The sequence below is a fragment of the Oryzias latipes genome, chromosome 5 (assembly GCF_053564925.1).
Source record: "Oryzias latipes strain Hd-rR chromosome 5, Olatipes_Hd-rR_3.1".
Lineage (NCBI taxonomy): Eukaryota > Metazoa > Chordata > Actinopteri > Beloniformes > Adrianichthyidae > Oryzias > Oryzias latipes.
Window position 1 is genome coordinate 20450561 of NC_136241.1, and position 21885 is coordinate 20472445.

At 39.9% G+C, this 21885-nt stretch overlaps 3 protein-coding genes across 4 annotated transcripts in view; 1 reads left to right on the top strand and 2 right to left on the bottom strand.

The window, feature by feature from the left end:
• Positions 1-21885, top strand: part of dnai1.2 (dynein, axonemal, intermediate chain 1, paralog 2) — a 395863-nt gene that overhangs the window by 358742 nt on the left and 15236 nt on the right. The window lies entirely within an intron of this gene.
• LOC101170423 (BOS complex subunit ncln) lies at positions 377-6092 on the bottom strand. Its single transcript, XM_004068880.5, has 16 exons — positions 5935-6092; positions 5692-5849; positions 5366-5556; positions 3603-3747; positions 3402-3499; positions 3205-3282; positions 2991-3094; positions 2791-2879; positions 2020-2159; positions 1760-1938; positions 1581-1668; positions 1451-1489; positions 1065-1237; positions 936-989; positions 787-865; positions 377-697 (listed from the first exon to the last, which is right to left on the bottom strand). Exons 2-16 carry the CDS (start codon positions 5825-5827, stop codon positions 641-643), a joined length of 1650 nt encoding a protein of 549 aa, XP_004068928.1. The 5' UTR covers positions 5828-5849; positions 5935-6092; the 3' UTR covers positions 377-640.
• Positions 6281-21721, bottom strand: fam219aa (family with sequence similarity 219 member Aa). Of its 2 annotated transcripts, none has more exons than XM_004068881.4 (6): positions 21470-21721; positions 14939-15035; positions 13819-13912; positions 13198-13278; positions 9636-9690; positions 6281-8876 (listed from the first exon to the last, which is right to left on the bottom strand). In XM_004068881.4, the coding sequence occupies exons 1-6, from the start codon at positions 21527-21529 to the stop codon at positions 8718-8720; spliced, it is 546 nt and encodes a 181-aa protein (XP_004068929.1). In that variant the 5' UTR covers positions 21530-21721; the 3' UTR covers positions 6281-8717. The 2 variants fall into 2 exon arrangements, with proteins under 2 accessions (XP_004068929.1, XP_004068930.1); XM_004068882.5 differs by having other exon boundaries at positions 9615-9690.

Below are 21885 nucleotides of genomic sequence, written 5' to 3' on the forward strand. Positions count from 1 at the left end.
ACATACCAGATTAGAATCCTTGACCTTCCCCTTCTGCAAGGGGCCTCTGACAAAAGGCTGCCCTCATCTAAAACACTGAAGTGCCGTTGGCTCACTTGAAAGAGTCATAGCGGGTGGGACATCCCAGAGAAGAAAAGATACACTTTAAAATCCAACGTCAGCACCTTTCTGTGTTGAGTGTCAGCATGCCCCGTGAGCATTAATAATTCACCCAGCACTGTAGGGTGCCATTGTGTCTACAGCGCTCCCACTGAGTTATCTGTGACAGTGAGTGGCTGTTCATCCACTGCAGTGGTTGGAAAGCTGTATAAATCAGACAAAGACAGGTCATGTGGTCATGGTGTCATGGAAACATCTCAAATCAGATCCAAGTTCATTTTTATGTAAAAGTTTCAGTCACAAATTCTTTATTTCTTTTTTTTTTAAATTAGACAAACGAAGTTTCAAGCCTGGTTGTATTAAATGAGAAGTACAAACATTGGTACAGTCATATGTAATTCAAAGAGAAAGCTTGCTTCCCGAGATGGGCATTCATTTACTGTTACTTTTTCTGAACGGTTTACAGTTCTTGGTGGTTTGCTTTTATGTGCTGCAGATCCGTCTTTAAAGATTTTGTCCTTGTCTCCATGGATTTAAGCTTTTACTGGTGCTTGGATTTCACTGAAGCTTTCAATTTGATGTAGAGATAACCAAAATTCTGCCAAAAAAAAACCAACAACAACAAATGATGTCATTATATTTTGAATGATTTGTAGGGGAATAATATCAAAGATTGTAATGACAGACCTGGATTGAATAGTAAACAATCCCCAAATACGCTGTGATGCATCCACCCAGGAACAGATCAAAAGCTGCCGGCTTCACCCTGAAAGAAAAATCCTGGAGACTCTGGGAATTCTCCACTGGCACAGAAATATAGAAGCTCCAATAATTACCTGTACATCACAATCGGTTGGTTCATTTGATCAAAGAAGCTGACATCAGGGTCCCTGCATGAAAAAATCCCAGTCATCCTCATTCTGTTTTCTGTCAGTTTTTAGGAGCATTTTGGTCTTCGTGTTCACCTTCTGTCCTGTCGAAAAGTGTGTCTGTGGACCTGCTGTAGGTAACGTTTGAACTCGTGCTCCAGCGAGTTCACCATCAAAATTTGACTTTGCTCCTTGTCCAGCAGCTGGGTGGCCCGAGGGACCGACGTCAGGAAGGACATCAAACTGGACAAACGGCTGTCCTGGAAGTCCTGCGATGAGAACAAGAACGAGAAGGAGATAAATGCCCTTAAATGGTTTCTCACTAAAATATATGCTTAGATTAGCATCTGGTTGACTGAAATGTCCGTTTTAAAAATTCCCAAGATTTCTTTTAGTTGGGTCATTGAACACGCAAGCAGAGTGTAATGTGTTAAATCGACCACCAGAGGGCAGCACACTGTCCACCTAAAGCTGGAACTCACCAGCTGGCCTTTAAAAACCTGCACATCCTTTGGTGAACCCTGAAGGCAAAGAAATATCAAAATCATTGGAAACGGGACAGTTATATCTTCCTGTGTGCAGATTTTTATTGTGTTTTCTTGACTTGTTTACCTTGTCGGTGAGATTGTACATAAACCGCGCCAGTGTTTCTGCAATGATGAGGCCGTTTCGCTTGAGTTTCCTGAAATCCACCTGTGACCTGAGAGGTGATGTTCACATCAACAGTTGTAGATCATCTTTTTTTGTTTGTTTTTTAACCATAAATGCTCCAAACAGGATTCTTAGCCTACATTGTGTCAAGTATAGAGCCTCGGAGCGCAGATTTGGGATCTTCCAGGTGAGACAGGGTAAAGCCCGGGATCCTTCGGAGGCTATAGCGCTCATGCTCCCAGGCAATTGTGGACTCAACAAGATTTATCTTCTTGTGAACCAATCCCACCTTCACCCAGGAAAATCTAGAAGAAACCACCTAAATGGGAAAACAAACAAGCAGAAGGACATGAGACCATTTAAACTGACAGGTCCATATTTGTTCTGTCAAACTAATTACCTCCTCCAGCTGTTGAATGAAAGAGTGCACAGGAGTGTCAGGCTTTGGAGGACGGGACACATGCACAAAGAGCTCATCACTCTTACCCAGGGTATCCAAACACACAACGAACGCCACATTGTCATGAAGCAGGCTTGACTCTGCAGGAGACATTGCAGTCTTTATTTAACCCTATATAACCATTCATATCATATTCAATACACACATTTCTCATTAGCATGATCAAAAATTTCCTTAAAAACCCATTGTATATAACTGTCCATGTTTTCCATCATTTCTGCTCATTTCAAAACATCTGCCTTCATGGAATCTCAAAAGCGCTTTTGGCGGGAAATAGTTTTGCCCATTTTCAAAACTTTATAAAGAAAATATCATATCTATTGTTATTCTTTTTTGTAATATCTACTGGCTGTATTGAAAGAATGCAAAAAGGTTGTTGTTTTTATTAAGTCTTTATTATACATTTACACCATGTACAAAATGTGCCAATTAAATTTGAAACAGTGGCTAAATAGGATTGTGTTTTCCTGAATACTCATGCCAATATTTTTGCATCATTTATGAGCAAAAACCAACAAATCACCCAATTCGTGCTGTCTATTTTGCATAGCAAATAATAGCACAATTTCTTTTCGTGGATTTCAACAAAGGGTTTAAAAAACATCTTAATTCCCTATAATTTGAGTTTTCCTGTCAATTCTTTGATGTAGTGGACTTTTTAGTGGGTTAATCACATTAGTCTTTGCAGCTTGTGGAAAGTTGAAAACCCACCGGCATGATCTAGGTTCTCTTCAATCCATCTCTTGGTGCCAAGGAAGTTGTATTTTCCTCCTCCGGTCAAGGAAAACATCAAATTGTATCTGAAACAACAGTTTGGAGTGACGATTGGTGTCTTATTTGGTTATTAAGGTAACAACCTAACAGATGATGACCCTCATCTTTGTATTTCATTATGTCTAGCATGTACTCACTGCGGTCTGGTACTGGAGCTGCTGTAAAGTTTCTGAAAAAGCCGTGCGAGCTCCAGCAAAATGGTAACGCTGCTGCCATTAGAGTCTGCCCCAAATGACAACCACTGTTTTACACACAAACACAGCCGTACATCAGAGCCACCTCAGCTTAAAGGCTTCACAATCGTTCACCAGACTTGAAATTTTAACACAAGAGTTTCAGCATTTGACTCACTGGAGCCAGCCCGTAAGAGTCGTAGTAGGCAGTGATGACAATGGTGGGCGCATCTTCTCCTGCTCCAGGGAGAACACCCTGAAAAATGGGTCAAACAATGCTGCCGAAATCAGAATCCCTTAAAAGCCGACTATTGTGTCCAAAACTAATACACTTCTAGATTTTCTACATGAAGAAGCTATCAGCTTCAGACTTACCTCCAGCGTGACTATAGCATTGTCAGTGATGGCTTTGATGGGGGCATTGTTGCTCACTAAAATCTGAAAGGCTGTAGCTGTGACTATACTTCGAAGGACTGCCAACAAAGAGAAGGCACATATGCATCAAAACTTTGTTTTTTAGTTCACTTTCTGAATGCAGTTGTATGGAAAATGACCTGATACATTTCTAAATTTTACCTCGAACAAATATGGATGAGGTCCTGGCGGCTGCAGCCTGCTTGACCTCTTCATACATGTAGAGCAGCTGTTCGTCTTCAGGTGCGACATACACAGGAATCAGGGTCTCTTTCTGCAAAGCTACACTCTCACTCATCATGAAAGTCTGAGAAAACAGAAATAGCCGTCAATGAACTACTTCAACCCCCTCATCTTCAAGAATTCTTCATATTTTGTTGACTGACAAAGAAATGACTTTAAAGTCTCACTCCATTCATATTTTGATCTGTTGTAATAGCTTTTCCCGTGGTCTTTTAGCCAAAACCAAAAAACTGTCTGGAGCTCATTAAAAATGTGCCTCTGAGTTGTGGCACGGAGTGAGCCCACCTCCATTTCCCATCATCCCTTTGTTTACACTCTCTCCCACTAGCTTAAAGCCCCTCACAACCCCAACCAAACCATTACCGGTGCAGCAAAAATGGCGAGCAGCAGTGGAGCTATCCAGCTGTACAGTTTTGAGTTAGATGCCAGCTCGGATGAGAAAGATAGAGATACATGGATCTATTTGTCTGTAAGTGGATGCATCAGAGCGGAGCAGAGCATAGAGTTTGAGGCCCGCTGATTGTACGTAACAACTACAAGCTTTTACAAACTGTCTTTTTTTTTTTCTCCTGATTTATCACAATTTCAATAAAGAAATACTCAGAAATGCTATTGTAATCTTAATTTTCTTCATAAATGTCCTTCAACGTAAGAAAGGTGCTACAAGAACATGTAAAAAAAAAATGAAAAACACAATTTTCATCTGAATGGGTGTTTCAGCTTTTCTAGAATTCTGCTGTCTGAGTTCTCACCAAGACCAGGAGGAGAGGAGGGTCACACCCCCCCTGATTGTGAGGTCCCTGCTTTGGCTCCCCATATTCTATAGGACTGATTTTAAGATACTTACATTCATTTTTAAATGTTTTAAAGGCCCGAAAAGTCTTCATTCAAGTTTCGTTCTGAAGTGTTTTCCACCATCTTGGAAAGAATTTCTGCAAATCAGGAAGTGTCTTCATTGCATCAGTTGCTTCAGACAGAAGCTCCACTGAACTTTGGCTTACACAGTGGTGTTCTCTGTGTCACATCAATAACACAACAGTATGTCTAGAGTCGTCTCCGTTCTGCTCAAAACCAAAGAAGCAAACCACAGAAGTTTGTGGATTGTACTTTTGCAGAGCAATGACACAAAACCGGAACTTTTCAACAATGTGGAGGAGGAAACATAATGATGCATGTGCCGAGAAGATCCAGCCTCCAGGGAAACGTGGCAGTGCTGACTCAGTGATGAATCAGTACATCTTGGGACAAAACGTCCAAAATCCTGTGATAAAAGCTGAAGCTTGGACATTACTGGACAACTATTTCAAACATATCAGTGCTTGGTTTCAGAGGAGAATCCGCAGGTTCTTCAAGTGACAATCAGGTCCAGTGCTTAAAATTGAGCCAAATCCTGACAGGAAAAGGTCTGATTGTTTTTGATTTTTTTGTATTTGAAATGGTTTATTTCAAGCAATTATTGCTAAGCAATTGTGCTGATTATAAACACATTTGTGATTGCAGAGGTGATTGAATGTGTGATTGCCAGATTATTTCACAAATATCCAACACAAATTTCTATCATTTTAGTTGCATTCTTAAACCATTTTTTCTCAGTGTATTGCAATTAGCTAAAAACCTGCAGATTTGGCCAAAGAATCTGATTTGAAAGATCAGCCGAATAGGTGACTCATCAGTTTTTTTACCTGTACGGTACTGTGAGGAACGCTTGAGATATTTTTGGGCAGCAGGATCAGCACGGCGGCAGCATTTTGTCCCTGGGCTTCTAGATATTTTTCTGCAGAAAAGTCTTCCACCTTCATGATGATACAGCGGCGAGTCAGTGAAGGTTCATCTGCTGAACGGGCCTCGGCAACAACTATAGCGCCACGGCAACCTCGTGAGAGAACAACCAATGGAAGATTTTTACACAAAAAACTCAAGAATCATTCCAATAAACCTTCAAATTTGGAAATTCTGTCAGAAAGTTAAAAAGGTTTTGGAGTGCTTGCATCCACATGGTGGATCTCACCATGCTTCTGTTGTCCTAAATTGTACTGTTGCATCCTGAAGGCGGTGAACTCATAGGAGGAAACAGCTGGAAGAGCAGAGCCGTGTAGATGCTGCACACTGAGCACCAGCAGAACAACAACGCTCCTCAGCAACATCTCGTCTTGTTTGGATCACAAGCTGGAAGGGATGGTCAGTTGTAGGAGCTTATGAAGCTTCATCCAGGTGGAAGTTTTACAAAAGGATGAAACTCCTCAGTCCTTACCAGTCTTCCTGCGGTCTCCTGTCATGAGCCTTTGTTTCTCCGTCCTCCTCAGATACACCGGTTCTTTGGTGTGGACTAATGTTAACGCTTTGGATTCAAGGCATCTGGGTAAGCCACCATTCACCATCTGCTCCCGAAGGATCAACTCAGGGCTAATCACAAGTGCCCCAACCCCCCACACTCACTGCTCCTCTAATACTCACGTATGCATCTTTAGTCCTAAAGGGAAAAATGTCAGGTAGCGTTCAGTCACCTTTGGTATTCAGAATTCCTCCTAACAAGATCAGAAGATACGCTGCAGTGTAAAACCTTCTTCTCCAAAATCAGGACAGCTTACACACAGACGCTTGGTGATATCAAATATGACACTTCCAATATTTATTCTCAATTATGTTGCACTATACACAGAAGCGTGACACCGTTAGGATCTAAATAGAACCAGTTCACAATCGTCATGACAAGCATGGGACACACAAAGGCGCCCATCTGTATCGGAGTCATTTGCTGCACGTGAAAAGAAATAGAAAAAAAAACACACAACTGCATCCAAAGAACTTCAGTTACAGGAAAATGCTTTGAACGCTTACAGCTACAGGCAAGCAATGCTTTCTTTCACATACACCACTGAATATTGCACTCAGCAAAAAATGGAAAAAACAAACACCCGTTGTGACTGGTGTGCAAGTCCTATAGGTTAGTGATGAAGACAAAAATAAGGTGAAGGAACAGTCGTTCATACAGTTAGCCCTAAGTTTGGCAAAAGAACCAAAATTCAGCTGCAGCTGGCAAACCAGCTTTGGAACTCGTAAACACGTATCCTAATTTTATGCTCTTGGCACCATATTTCTAATGAAAAAATTCTATTTTTTCTCAACCTAAATGCTGCAATAATGCTTTGTCTATTTGACACTTAACTGAAAATGTATAGTTGTTTTGACACTGCACACGCAGGACCATATCCTAACGTATTTTGACTATACAAAGGGAATATTTTTCTAAATCATTTTTAGCTGATTTTTATATTTATTTAAAGGAAAGCCACATTTTTGACAGCTAAAATTAATCTGTTTTAGAATGACTCTTATTTTGAAACTTCTAAATAATTTGTGCATGAAATTGTCCACAGAAAATGTCAAGTTAAAGTCCCACTCTGATCATGTTTTGATTTATTGTAATGTTCCCAGTGGTCGTTTAATTGTGATTTAGGCTAAACCAAAAAACCTGTGTTATTTTCTAGGACATAGTTTCGGCAGAGCGGCAGGAGTTCATTTAGAAATTGTCCTCTGAGTTGTGGGCGGAACTGTTGGTGCAGAGAAACTCCGCCTCCATTCCCCTCCCCAATGTAGGGTGGAGCAGCGAGCTTGTGGCCCGCCCTGGTTAGTGTATAAGTCACAAATGTGCTCTTTTTTTTCCTCCAGAATTTTTTTGTCAGCTCCTGATTCACATTGATTTGAATAAAGAAATACTAAGAAAGGAAATTTTGAGCTAATGTGTCCTTCGTCATAAAATAAATGCTACAAGAACAAATTAAAAACACCAAAAACACAATTTTCATCAGAGTGGGTCTTTAGGGAAACACCATTAATTGATCCTTTCTGATCAATGAGAAGGATTTCATGTAAACCCTCCCCCTGTGATAACAATGACAGTGCTCATTTTCCACTAAAAGTGGGATATTTTTGTGTTTTTTTTTTGGTCCTAACATTACAAGGATGGGTCAGGAGCAAAATGCCCAAAATTCTAATCCCGGAAAACAAAAATTACCACCTAGAAATCAATTAAAAAATAAGCATTCCCACTGGAGCAGTTTGGCATCACTCCACTCACATTCTTGATCAGCGAATATGACAACAAAATCTGTATAGTGTAGCTTTTCTCTCACCAGCTGTTTGTTTCCTTGTGCATTCAAAGTAAAATGAAACCATCAGTTGTTGAGGATAATAAACACACAAACTACACACTAGTTAAGGAGCTTATTTCTGCTAGTAGTTGAGTTTTTCTTCTTCTTGAGCGATTGATTTTACTTGAAGGTAAACTTCCATTTTTACAAAGCACACTGTGTCCTCGTGACACCCGCCTACGGCTGTGAGACGACAAAGACGGAGAAATGATATCTGCACATTGGTCATCGGGAAACAGTGTGAACAGGCAACATGCAGCTTCGTTCAACTTCATTTTCATTTAGGCGGCTCGGAAAACAGGAGTTAGCAGTACGCTCTCGGAGTGACAGATTGGATCACTACAGTACCAAGGGAGTGCATTTTTAAGCAGCTTGTTGGTTTCTCACCGGTTTTCCTGTGCACGGCCTGCCACTCACAAGTCAGCCATACGTGGGAAGACAAAGCAGACAGGCTAAAACAAATAAAGAGGAAACAAAGATGGCCACCACCATACTTGTCCGTCATTTACATCAACGTTCCTACACCGGTGGGAGGAGAGCTTGGATGAAACTCCCATCTGGCGACGTTTTTGGTCTCTTCTTCCGCAAACGTTCGTGGCCCAAATAAAAGAGAAGCGTCCTCTTTTCCACCGAGGTCATTTTTCTGTCATCGGTCCAATCCCTGCTGCACCAACATTGCAAAAGTAAGGCGCACAGATCCTGCCATAGGAGGAACATGCACACCCTCTGTACATATTCAGAATGGTCCTTATTCATAAACACTCCCGTTTCCCTTTGTTGTTTTTTTGCCCCTGCAAGGAAGTAGTTCTTTACTATTTTCTGGGGGTGGGGGTGGGGGGGGTGCTGCAGTCAACAGCCACAGGAAGGAGATTTACGGTTGATGCTACTGAATCTGGCAGGCTGTAGAGGACGCGGCCTGGCAGCACATGCAGGTGGGGTTGACTGCTTTCGGGGGAATCAGATCCAAGTCTTCGTCGTCTGGAATCTCATCCAGGCGGTACCCATCTTTCAGGAGCTGGATGTTCAGGTCCTGGTTGATTTGCTGCAGAAACCAAAGGGGTGACAATTACTTCAGGACAGTTCTGTCCAAAGGCTCCACCAACTAGGACTTTTTGTTATTATTATTATTATTGCTACTAGGACAGCGGCGGAGCTAGAACGTTTCATATGGGGGTGGGAGGAGGGGCAGAAGACTTTGGAAGAGTGGCAAATGAGAATAGCAGAGTGAAAGGTCATTACAAATGAAAGGATCAAAATACATATTTCAAACAGTTTTACTATTGTTACTATTATTTTATTATTATATTAAAACAGCAGCTCTTTTAGTTTAGGTGCAATTATTAATGCTTAGACAAGCTTGTAGCTTGTATTGATGATTTCTTCATCTTTGTCAATAATGATGCCAACATTAACTTAGAAATTGCAGGGCAAGTGGGGAAGGGGAGGGTTGCCGGGGGGCAGTTAGCCCCCTTGGCTCTTGTAGCTCCGCCCCTGTACTAGGAATATTAGAGAAAGAAATCAGAGATTGGATAGAAAATTTAAGGAAATTAACATCTATCGATTGGTGATTGGTGGAAAAGTATTTGGATGAAACATATGAATAAGTTACAACGGGTGACTGGGAGTCGGAGCTTGGAGGGGAGAGGGTAGAACATTTCACATCCATAAGTGCACACAGACCTGGTGTGGTAAAGGAAAAGGGTGGTCACATGATGATTTTTATGGTTTGGCCGGATGATGCTGTGAAAAAAATTGTTTATATATATATACTTATAAATACCTGGTCTCTCAGACATCTCACCTCGGCTGAGGAGTATCCTGACGAAGAGTATCTGGACATGTCGAAGTCATCATCACTAAAAGACAGACGATAGAGGAGATGGAAGAGGGGAGTCTGCGTCACCAGTCTTACATAACCAAAAGGGCAGCATCACATTTGCAGTGCTCATCGTGGTGGGAATAACAATTATTATGATATAATTATAAATGATATTATTATATTATTATTATTATAAGCCCTTTAATTCAGTTTCTTTATCTTTGTCAACATTAATATTTTTATTTGAAGGTTTGGGTAAAATTGTGGCTTTTCCTGTGTATTCTTATGGCATATTGATAAAAAAAAACATCACTGCCATTGAATCTGACTTTCGGGAGATTCGGCTCACTTTTTAAAAAGTTTAAAAACAGCACACTAATCTAAAACATTTGTTTCAAACTCAAAAACGTTTAGACTTTTTTAAGTCTCAGAAAGAAAAATGTGTTGTTATTCTTGTCTTGCCTGCTTTGTTTTACGTGAACAACCACAGGTTTTAGTCAAAGTATTCAAATAATAAAGAAAAGACTAAAAAAAATGACTTTATCAGGGGAAAAATGTCGGAGTAAGGTCACTATCAGACTAGTGCGCATTTATCAAGTTTGATTTCTGTCAGTAAAAAAAAAATCGTAACATTCTAATCGTGACTAATGTCTTAATCACGACTGCCCTTACGGGTGGATATGCGGGTAAAAAATTGTAGGGGGCTTGCAAGAAATCTCAAAGTTGTACACCGCTTGATGAGCATTTTACAGGCATGCTGCAGGCGATGGGTCAAAGCAAACACTTAACATGTAAGGGTGAGTGGATATGACTAAGGTAAAAGCCTCATGATTGATATATTGTCTAAAGAAACATAGCCAACAGAAAGTAAGAAGAAATCTTAGGCACTAAGACAAAATTGAATGTTATAATTAGTTGGCAATATAAAATAAATGATTGTTTTGTTTTTTTCAATCCTGGTTCTGCTGGTTTAGTTCTCCTTTTTGCTTCAACGCACTGATATAACTATCAGGGTCCTGCAGTTCAGATGAGCGGATCTTTCTTCATGTTTTATTTTTTCGACCTGGCGTAAGAAACGCTGGTTTGAATTAAAATGTTTTTAGAAACAAGGTCCAGGATTTCCCTGCTCTGCTGTCAGCTCCAGTCAGGAGAGTTTCTTCACAAGTACTTGTAGAAACGAGTGACACTGCCCTGAGGCTGATCCGGCTGAAACCCAGGAGACGATGCGGGACAAAAGCACGCCAGTAGAACTAATGGCATAAAAAGAAGATACTTAAAGAGAGGAGAGAAAAACTGGAACCTTCAATAAGAGATGCTACACAGACACCTCTTATTTCAGCACCGGCTCACAGTAAGACTCCTTCAAAAGTCTCTATAATGATAAGGCCATTCCTAAAAATACACAAGTGAAATTTATTGTTAAAAAGCATATAAATCTAAAATAAACATTGGGGAAAAGTACATTAGGAGTATTTAACCTAGCTATTTGTGCTTTCTATGTCTCGTTTTTTTTTAGAACATACCCCACTTCTGTCCAGTGAGGAGTAGAAAATCCTGACAGAATTTATAGGTTAAAGTCTTTATGGCAGGCAGATGGAGGTTATTTTCAGCACTAATTTAATTCATCAAGTTTAAAAGCTTTCAACTTTATTAAAATTATTTTTTTAACAGGCAAACTAAGGTTGTGTTTGAATTCCCTCACTACTCCCTATATAGTGCACTATATAGTGCGTTTGCCATTTTGTAGTGCTGTCCAAATCTACGGTTCCAAAATTGTGCATCCTAGAAATTTCCCAGAAGTCTCTGTGATAAACCAGTGGGCATCGATGCTCACTAGATTGGCAAATATAGACCACAATTACACAATACATGTTTGAACAATTTGTGTGAAAGAAAATGTATTTCAATGTATTTTCTAAACAATGTACGTTCTCATCATCAGAACACAGTGGATTTATGAATAGTATTCATAAAATGTTCGTATTTATTAGGTTTTTACTTTGTGAAATCATTGACGTCATATTCGCCGTTAAAAAAAAAAAAGTAGTGAGCATTGTGTCCGAAATGCTTTTAAAATCCAGGGTCATAGATAATCCCTCACTATATTGTTAAATATAAAATATGTAAATAAAATCATAGTTATTTTTTAAAAAGCAAACAATTTATGAAAATGAAATAGCATAATTTATTTTACAAGTAAAAGATTGTGCTTCTTTGAATATTAAGCTTTAATTTCATGAAAATAAAGTTGTACATTTACAAAAAAAGCAAGGCCAAAGTTTGAAAACATTAATTATTGAAATGCAGTAATTTCATCGTGTATAAATATTCTATTACAGAAGTGTGAAAGAGTTTACATCAGACTTTATCTACTTTTTTACTTTTATATGGAGCTTTTTCCTCATCGACATGATGGACGAAATTTCAAAGACGAAGGAAGAACACAACAATTGGCTGACAGGTTACCCCAAAACATGAATAAAAAAACAAACGGGAAGCCTTGTGTTGCTGTGCGTCCCACTGCTCGTCAGGGAGAATAAAGGACGACGTTTGCTCCCATTTAACACGAATGACCTCCCTCATGGAGCAACGTTGGTGGTGGTGGGGGGGGGGGGGGGGTAAATAAGTGCAGACCTGCTGGTATGAGCGCAGATTGAGAGTTCCCTTTGAGCCGTTTTTGACAGCCCAAACCCTCACCCCACTGGCATCTAATCCTGATCCCAAGAGAGGCTTTAGCCCTTTTTTTAGGATCCCTGTTGTTAAGACCTCAGCCAAGTTGCTTTTTGGATTAATGTTCCAAGAAGACAAACTGGGAGAGGAGGACGGGTTAAGAAAAAGAAAACTGGCCAATTTCTTTCTTTTGGTGATCCCCTTTATTTCTGAAAGACTTCTTCCTCCTTCTGTAGCCGCGTTTCTATTACACATATGAACAAAACTTTATAGAAACTCTAGAAATGTTGAAAAAACACAACTTGGCAATGACAGTTTCCATTAAATCATAAGTATGTGAATAAACACAAACCAACTGTGAACAATACTTTGATCTACATCAGCTACATTCACATATCTGCCGAGGCGCCAGCGCTCATCAGGCCATGGAGCGGCAAGCTCCTCCCACGTAGGAGCGGCTACAGAGGAAACCATTTGGGGAAATAGTGCTTGGTGATTTTACAGAGGAGCTGTGGTTCAAACAATTTCGCATGACACGCTCAATTTTTGATGAGCGGTGTGATTCTGTGGGTCCTCTAGGGGCCCCCGCTGTGCTGCGCTCAAGGTAGCCAGTTTTCTACCAAGAAGCGCATTGCCAACCGGTTGTTAGTCACGTGACTTATTTATTTTGTAAAAAGTGTTGGCATTGGAGCATGCAATATATCATTTTCAATACGCCTCTAAAAAACCACCAACTTTTTTCGAAATTAACATATCCATTAGGCAAATTTACTATGGCAAATCCAGTTTGCACTATTCAATAGTCAATGGAAAGGCAGCTTGAGACACATTTGAGTTGCACATCGACGGTGGTGGTGTTTTGAACATTTCTTACCTGTCTGTGTCCAGAGCAACCAGGGGCTTCTCATCTGGGCTCTGGTCTAACGAGGAGTAGCCTTTGTTTGGCACTACCAACCTACGCATTTCAGCAAGAAAAGAAGACAAACATTTGAGCTTGGAAAGCTGAAAAATGCTTTTAAATGAAACAATTAAAGGCAAAAATTCTTCGGTTAAAAATTCAGTAGAATTATTTTGCGCACTCAGAGTTTTCAGAAGAAAACCAGTGGGTAGAATTTCTTACATTTCCACTCATCCATCAGGGAGTGGAATTAAACACACGAGGCAGTTGTCAGCGCCACAGGCTTTGTGCTCCATGTTTTTCTCTTCTCTTATAAGCACTCAAAAGCACCCCAATGTTTTTCTGTGAGAAGCCTCGCTGTGCAGTGTGTTTTCAGCTCGAAACTTAAGAAGCGTGACTGTGTTCCAGGAAAGCTGGCAGCAACTCAAGCTTTCAAATGCTGTGATTTCCCTTTCAGTTAGTTCCTGCGTGGTGCAAGAAGCGCACGACAAAAGGTGCAACACATTAGGAATAATCAATGCGAAGGTGCTTCAGTTCGTCAACTTAACTGGTGATGAGAAAAAAATAAAAACTAAAAGGTCCAATGAAAGTGTCCACCTTGTTCTGGCGTTCTTCTTAGGTTGCTGATTGACAGGACTACCAACGGTGCCATTCTTCACCGATGCCTTTCTGGCGAGATCCCTCTGTTTCTCTGGGCAACACAGGAAGTGAGGTCATTGGTACATACACGAATTATTTTAAACACATTTTTCCAAAATACAACATGTCTTTTATTTTCTATTTTACAGATTCAATAGTTAAAAATGTAATACTCAAGTATAGAGAATATTGAAGGGAGAATGTTGCTTTTAGTTTGTCCCCGTCAGAGTTTAGTCACACAATTACAAATAAGGATCAATTAAAATTTGAAGTTTCCAAATGAAAAGGATCGTCATCTCATCCAGAAAAAGTACAAAATATGAAAAAATAATCAATGAGTAAGATTCAAAAAGGCAAAAGATCCCCAACATTTTCTTGGTTTAAAATTAGACTACAAAAGAGACTCATCTTTTATTTTTAAAGCTTTTGTTTTTAATAGAAGTCATTGATTTTTAGGTTATATGTAATGATGGAGTCTGGACAAATAAGCTGTTGATATTCGATTTCTGAAGACTGGTCTTCCACAGAGTGCTGCTAGCACTTAACGTCAATCAAAATCTAAAAACACAGCCTCAAAACTGACTTGACGAAACTGGCAAGATGGATGTTTGCAAAAACGAAAATTGCAAAACATGAAAAATAGAAGTGTGGTTCCGATTTGAAGGCTAATGAGCGTCATGTCAGAGGGACGTGCATCAATTTGAGATTTTTGCTCCTCGTGGCATAGATAAAGTGTTTACATGCATCAGACATGTCAAAGGTGTGCAATCCTTTTACTTTCAGTTTGACACAAAAATAAAGAACGCTGTAAGTTGCTTAACAGTTGTATCGTACAACTTTTTGTGTTGTTTTATGTCACAAAAATGACATTCTGTGAAACGACAAACATCAGACTGTAAGTGGGAAACCACTGAGGCACTGGGAACAAGAGTGTGCAGCTGGCCTGTCGTAACACAGTCCAGAGCATCTGCATGTGCCATACCTTATTACCTTTTTACCTCCCATGTTTTGTTAACAGCTTTCCAACTGATAAGACGGATGTGTGCATGTGTGTCGTGCTGGCGGCTGTTTCTGATACCTATCTGGACCTGCAGAGGTGAGGGTTTGTAGTTCAGGGCCACGCTCTCCCCTTTAGGGTCCGTCTCTGCCTCTGAAGTGGAGGACGCCGCTGGGTCCTGGAAAATAGGATCACACACTTCAGGTCCACAACTGCTAAGACTTGAATAAATCTGCTTAATAATTATAACATATTTGCTGTTGAAGGTCATACTTTTCTATTTAAGGGCTCTTGATTTGATAATCTTTTAAGCTATTTTAAAAACATTTTAATTATGATTGTGCTATTTGTAGCCAAAATAAAACAATGAAACTGTCGTTTTCAGGGACAGTTTCTGCAGAGCAACAGGAGTTCTTTAGAAATTCACCTCAGAGTTGTGGGTGGGACCGTTGGCACGGCGCAACCCTGCCTTTCACTTCCCGTCAACCATCTGTTTACACGCTCTCCCACTAGCTTAAAGCCCCTTACATTACCGGTGCAACAACAAAGGGTGAGTTTTGAGACAGATACCAACTCAGATGAGGAACATGAAGACATACATGGATCTAATCATCTGCAAGTGGATGCATCAGAATGGAGCTTAGCCAGGGAGCTGGTGGACCGCATTTCTTCAGCTGGTCCTGATTCATAATCATCTCAGTAAAGAAACACTAAATATTTCAGTTTTGAGCTTAGTTTTCTTTAAATATGTCCTCCATTACCAGAAAATGCTACAAAAAGAGGTTAAAAACACCAAAAACGCAATATTCTTTAAGAGTGGGTCTTTAATATGTTTGCAATTTTCGCAAATTACTCTACTGTGGGGTTTTTTGTAGAATCAGTGCTGGCACAGATTTTTCTGCATTCGCTGACTCATCTAAAGGTTTTATGAACAAATGATGACTAGAATACACACCTCTCCTTTCCAGTGGATTGATTCATCATTATGCTTTTTTTTGTCCTCCAAAATAATAAAAAGCCACTTACATTTACAAATATCCTGTAAGTTTCTTAAAATATAGCTCATTTTTATCTTGTTTTTTTTTGTTGCAGTTTTTGCAATCAAATTAACAAATTGTGAATTTTCAAAACAGTCTTTTTTAGTACATTAGTGGAAAATGCAGGTCAGGTAAATACACACTGAGGACCTCTTCTTTTCTACAGCTGGACTGAACCCCTTTCCACCCAATCTTCATATACTTAAACCATGTTGTGTTCACCTTAGTCCAAATAAAAGCCAGTGCTTAAGGAAGCACTGCGTCAAAACTTACAACCACTAAGCTAAGAAAAACGGTTTACTTTTATATTTGAGTCCAACCCTCTGGCAAATCACCACAGTACTTTGCTGAAGTTGTGGTGTCAATATTCTGAAGTGTTTAGCCTCTGATTGGCTGTGTGCCTCCTTTGGGTTGTGAGTGGTGACGGTATGGGGAGGTGGCTATGAGTGAACAGAGGGAGTTGCTGTTGGAGCCATTGGGCTCCTTGGAGAGGAGCTGGGCTGCGCCGGGCCTGCCCTCCTGACAGAGCTCCACATTATGTCGGTCTGACAGGCCTCTCCTTGTTGCACTCTGAGGATGTCAGAGAGTCACTCCAGCAAAAAGGCTGCCAGCCTTTTGGCTCTGGCTAAGTGGAGCAGCCTGCTTTTATATTTAAAGACCCACTTCGATAAAAAACATGTTTTGAGTGTTTTTAACGTGTTTCTGTGGCATTTTCTGATGATGGAGGACAAATACAAAGAAAATTAAGCTTAAAATTCCATTTCTGAGTATTCCTTTGTTCAAATCATTGTGGATCAGGAGTAGACGAAAAAGTGCAGTTGGAAAAAAAAAATCATATTTGTGACAAAGACAATACACTGGGTGGGTCACAAGCCCCCTGCTCCGCTCCATACCGATGCATCCACTTGTAGACGACTAGACGAACCCCAACAAACAAACATTTATATGAATTCAAATTGGATTTTAAAAATCTCTAATCTATTTATACTGCTTTAAAAATATTTTCTTTTCTTATGACCCAGTGGTGATTAACACTCTCAACAGCAAAAGAACAGAATAAACAACTGTAACTTTAAAGAATAAAGTAAAAATCTAACATTTTTAAGTTTGACATGACAAGAAATAGAGAAGAGAAAAAAACAGATTGGTGAAAATAAAAGATTTAAGTCCAAACAGATTGTGGCGTTTAGGGCCAGTCATTTCCAAAAATAGTGGATCAGGTCACAATGGCCTAAAACCTATCTGAGCAGATTCCAATTAATGTTAGAATGTGCAGGGGGAAAAAACCTTATGTTGATGCACATATAAGCATTAAAAAAAATTGGATTTTATGTGGTCCCTGGTTACAACCATTGACCTTATATGAGAACTGGACTGAGGGTGTGATATCATATCACCCATAGAAAATGGCTTATTTCTGTCTCCAACCAACATAGTGCACAGAATACAAATGTCTTTAAAGGTTTTCAAGCTGTTTCTTCAATGGCTCAAAGGGTTCTGTCCACCGCTTTGAACCCCGCATTATGATAGTACAGAAGCACGCTGCACCGGCTTTGACCAGTTCCACAAGGTCAGCTTACCCGACATCAAGGCCTGCTAAGAAATCATGGGTATGCAGGGCGCCGTGTGTGCATTTCCTGATGCTTTTTTTCCCTTTTAGTCTAGCAGAGCAAAAGATTTTCCCTTGTTTCATTCTGAAATGAATGTCTTGGCGACAGAAAAATCCTCTCTTTGACTCATCCCGTCTGAGAAAGAACGCGTCACAAATGACTGATACGGCCTTCATTAATGGGCTCATCGGCATTTGATGGGGACACGTTGTTCACCAGGCTGAAATAATTCACAAGAGCGGCAAAGGTGCACACACCTGTGGGTTCGAGGAATCAGAGCACGCAGATTAAGCATTTTCACTCAGACAGGTTCTATTGACAGCCTCTTTCTCTCGCTCATTAGCCTCATTGTGTCTTTTTCTTTTTTGCCTTTTACAGTGAGACTTTTGCTTCAGAATGAGGCTGTTGTTGACGCAGGATCACACTGTCAGTCAGACGAATCCCATTGGAAAGTTTTCTGGGGAGATTTTCGGTGAATAATGGAAGCTGTTTGTGCCAGACTTTCCCTGAAGCTTCAACATCCAACAAGAAATTCATTCAAAACAAGGGGCATAAACAATTCAACAGCCCCCCCCCCTCCAAACAGGAGAGTGGTTCTAGTGATTCTAGTCCAACAAACCTACTGAGTTCTGAGCATCTAACACATGATTAAGGGCTCCCAGATGGCAATGATGCATTTCCTGCATCCCAGTAAAGCACGAACGGCCCACTGCCTTGATCTGCAGCATGGATCAGACCTGCACATTAAAGAAATAGCCACATGTTCCATTTGTCTACCCTAGTGTTGGGATTGCTTCCCTTCCTTGGATGAGGAAGATTGCTGACATGGCATAAACACTAAGGGATTGGCAGGATTAGACATCAATCCCACACACTGGCCAATAGAAGAGAAGGCTGGCGCAGCATGTGACCTTTTAAACTGGTGGACTAAATCCGGCTGCATGCCATTAGCAACAAAGCTTTGTAGAGTTCAATCCGAGTACGGAGACAGGTATCGAGCCGTCTGGTCTTCAGTAGACTCAGATTCTGACTTATAAACAATTGACAACAGTGTTTTTGAGGCCAGATTTAGAAAAACTGAAACCATGACAGTTCACTTAATAACAACTACGTGGCATTTTACACAACTAAGTCAGTCCTGTGGGGCAAAACTGTCACATCCTCTTTGATGTTGATTTAAACCAAAAGGAAGTGGAGCCAGTGTAATTTACAGTGTAACCACTAGGTGGCTCATTACAAATTTGCCTTTTTTTTTACCATTCACTTCAGCGTCAGATGGCTCAACTTCACCCCTTAACAAAATAAATCCTTTTACTTGGGCTGCAACTCTTTCTTCTCTTTGTGAGTAGATTTAATATCCAACATAAATTTTAACTTTGTGATTCAGTTTCAAATTTAAGATTAGAGTTGGGTTGTTTGATTGACAGGGAAACCCCAATTGTTATTGTCATCATATTTCTTTCTGCGGTGCGAGTTATTCAAGTTATAAACTGGCCAATGGGAGGACTCCATAAAAGTGTGTGGTCTCATGTTGAACGTTCAAAGCATTTGATTGACAGCCCGCTTTAAAATGGTAGGGGTGTGGCCTTCCAATAAGCTCACTGCTAAATTGCAAGTGGTTGCCATTGAAATATTGATTCAGACTAACTTGTCCGGTTCCAACATGGCGACATCTGTATCGTAAAAACAAATTGCAGAATGAATCGATGTCACAGACTAGTGGGTCACATGACCACAGGCTGAGACCATTTTTTATATGTTCAACTAACAGTTAGCCCCCATTAACTTCTCTGCGACACCAACTTCACAACAGAAAAAACTATATGCCTAAACACACTGATATTTCTGTTATTTGAGACAATTGTAGCATGGATGATTTCTCATTCACTTTATTCATTTAAGTTTTTGGTAAAAGCTGCACAGAGAGGGGGCGTGGTCTTTTAATTTCCAATCCCCAACACCACAACAGCCCTGTGACACGGGTTCCTACAGCTATCAACTATGTCCCCATCTTCACACAGTCGGGGCTTTGGTGATCCTATATCCAGCGACAACCACAGAGGTGAGAACTGGGTCTAAATGGACCCAACACAAACCAGCAGGTCACGTGACAACACCGTTCTTTCATGCATCCCTTTTATGCGATCATTAAAAATGTGCTTCTTTGTGAAGGCTATGTCTTTCATTACAAAGCTTGAAAACTGGCAAGTGCCAAGCACATTCATGTGAATCACAATGAGGTTGTTAGCATTAAAATGCACAGTCATGTGCTGCACAGCACCTGGGGTCTTGATGTCGTTGAATGCCGTGTCGTTGTAGTGGTGGGGCTGCAGAAATGCAATACAGCTGAATGGCAAACAATCAGAGAAATACTGGGATATCTCAAAAATACAGCTTCTTTTGCTTCTATTAAGAGGAGTTGAATTATCTGACTCATGGAACTGCAGAAATACACAACACTGAACAGAACTTAACAAAACTTAAAAACATGATGACAAAAGACACATTAACAATAAGGCAAGGGAGTAATATTGTCAAACTTACAAAAAAAACAAATATGCAGGAACTACAGTTATTTTTCCTAAATGTGCCAGAATTAGGCCCTAAAGTCCAACTCTGATCCTCTTTTGATCTATTTTGAAATAGTTTTTGAAAAGCATGATCGTTTAATTATGATGATGCTGTTTTAGCCAAAATGACAAAAAAAATCTGTGGCATTATCTACAACATAGTTTCCACAGAGCAGCAGTAAGTCATTTAAAATTCCCCTCCCAGTTGTGGGCGGGACTGTTTTGCATGGAGGAAGCTAATTTCCCATCATTCCTTGGTTTACAATCTCTCCCACTAGCTTGCAGTCCCTCACGACTCCAAACTAATATTAGCAATGCAATAAAAGTGGCGAGCAATATTGGCCGTACAGTTTTGAGCCAGACGCCAGCTCAGACGGGGAAAACGAAGACCTTAATGGATCTATTTGTCTGCAAGTCGATGCATTAGAATGGAGTGAAGCAGGGAGCTTGTGGTCTTCCATTGTAGTTTGTAGTAAACAACTACAATCTTTTTTAAATTAATTTTTTTTTGTCTGATCCTGATGCACCATCATTTTGAAATTAAGAAATAATTCAAAATGCAATTTTAATCTTAATTCTCTTTTATATATGTCCTCTATCATGAGAAAATGCTACAAGAACACCAAAAACATAATTTTCACTGGACTGGGTCTTTAAGGTTAGCATGAATCATAAAAATAATACATTGAAGAAAAATCTCCTTTTTTTTGTCAAATCAATTCTAACTTTAATAAATGCAATAAGGACAACATTTCTTTAAAAAAAATCTAAATTAGTTCATCTCCAAAAATCTCATTTAACTTTATACACATTTATTGTATATTTTCCTCAGAAATAGCCCGTCAGTTTTTTGTTTTTTTTGTTTTTTCAATTAATAATTCTTACATTTTTAATGAAAATCACAGTTTTCATTTCAAATTACTAGTTTTGTGAAAGTAGTTTCTCATCATCAAAAAAAATATATAAAAATGATGAATGGACTCTACATTGAATGGATTCAGTGTTTTAGCAGTGATCAAACCACACTACACGTCACCAAATGACGAAATATCACAGCGGTGACAGCTTTTCTGATGTAAACAAGGGACAAAAAAGGGTTCACATGCTACCGTTATTAGCCAAAAGGCGCATCGAAAATAATAAAATATATCGAAAAGTTAGTCTTTTTCTATATGTGGCATTTTTATTATTTATATTTCACTATGAAAAACACTTATCTCCTTCCTTTCATCATTCACTTTCTCCCACAGCAGCAAATCGCCATCAGTTAGCTCACACGCAGATTAGACACAGTAGACACGATTATCCACGGACAAGACGAGAAGGTTATTAAATGCATCGCACTCGAGGCTTATTTGCATAAAAGGACGTTTTTGTGTGTGTCTCCTTTCTTACCAAAGGCTGCGTCTCTCCGTTGACGGGAGGCACTTGGAACCTGTCGATTTCTTCCATCATTTTGGCCAAACGTTCAAAAAAGCAACACAAATGTTTGAGTGGGACGGTGCAATCAGTCTAATAAGCTTGCTTAGTGATGACAGGGCGTCGGGATTTCTGGCTAACCAGCATGATAACGGTTCGTTTTCTGCCTGTACTGCCCTAACAGAGGTGACTCGACAGCAAAACAGCAGCACCGCCCTACTTCCGGGTGCGGAGAATATTCATGATGGCTCTGGCCAATCACAGAGTAGATTACACGGAAGTGTTGCCGAACCTTATGAATCAAATAATTTTACGATTTAGTCAAAGAAATGTCCCTATAAACTATTTTAAACAATTTAAATGTAGTATATATGACATTTGTATATGCTAAT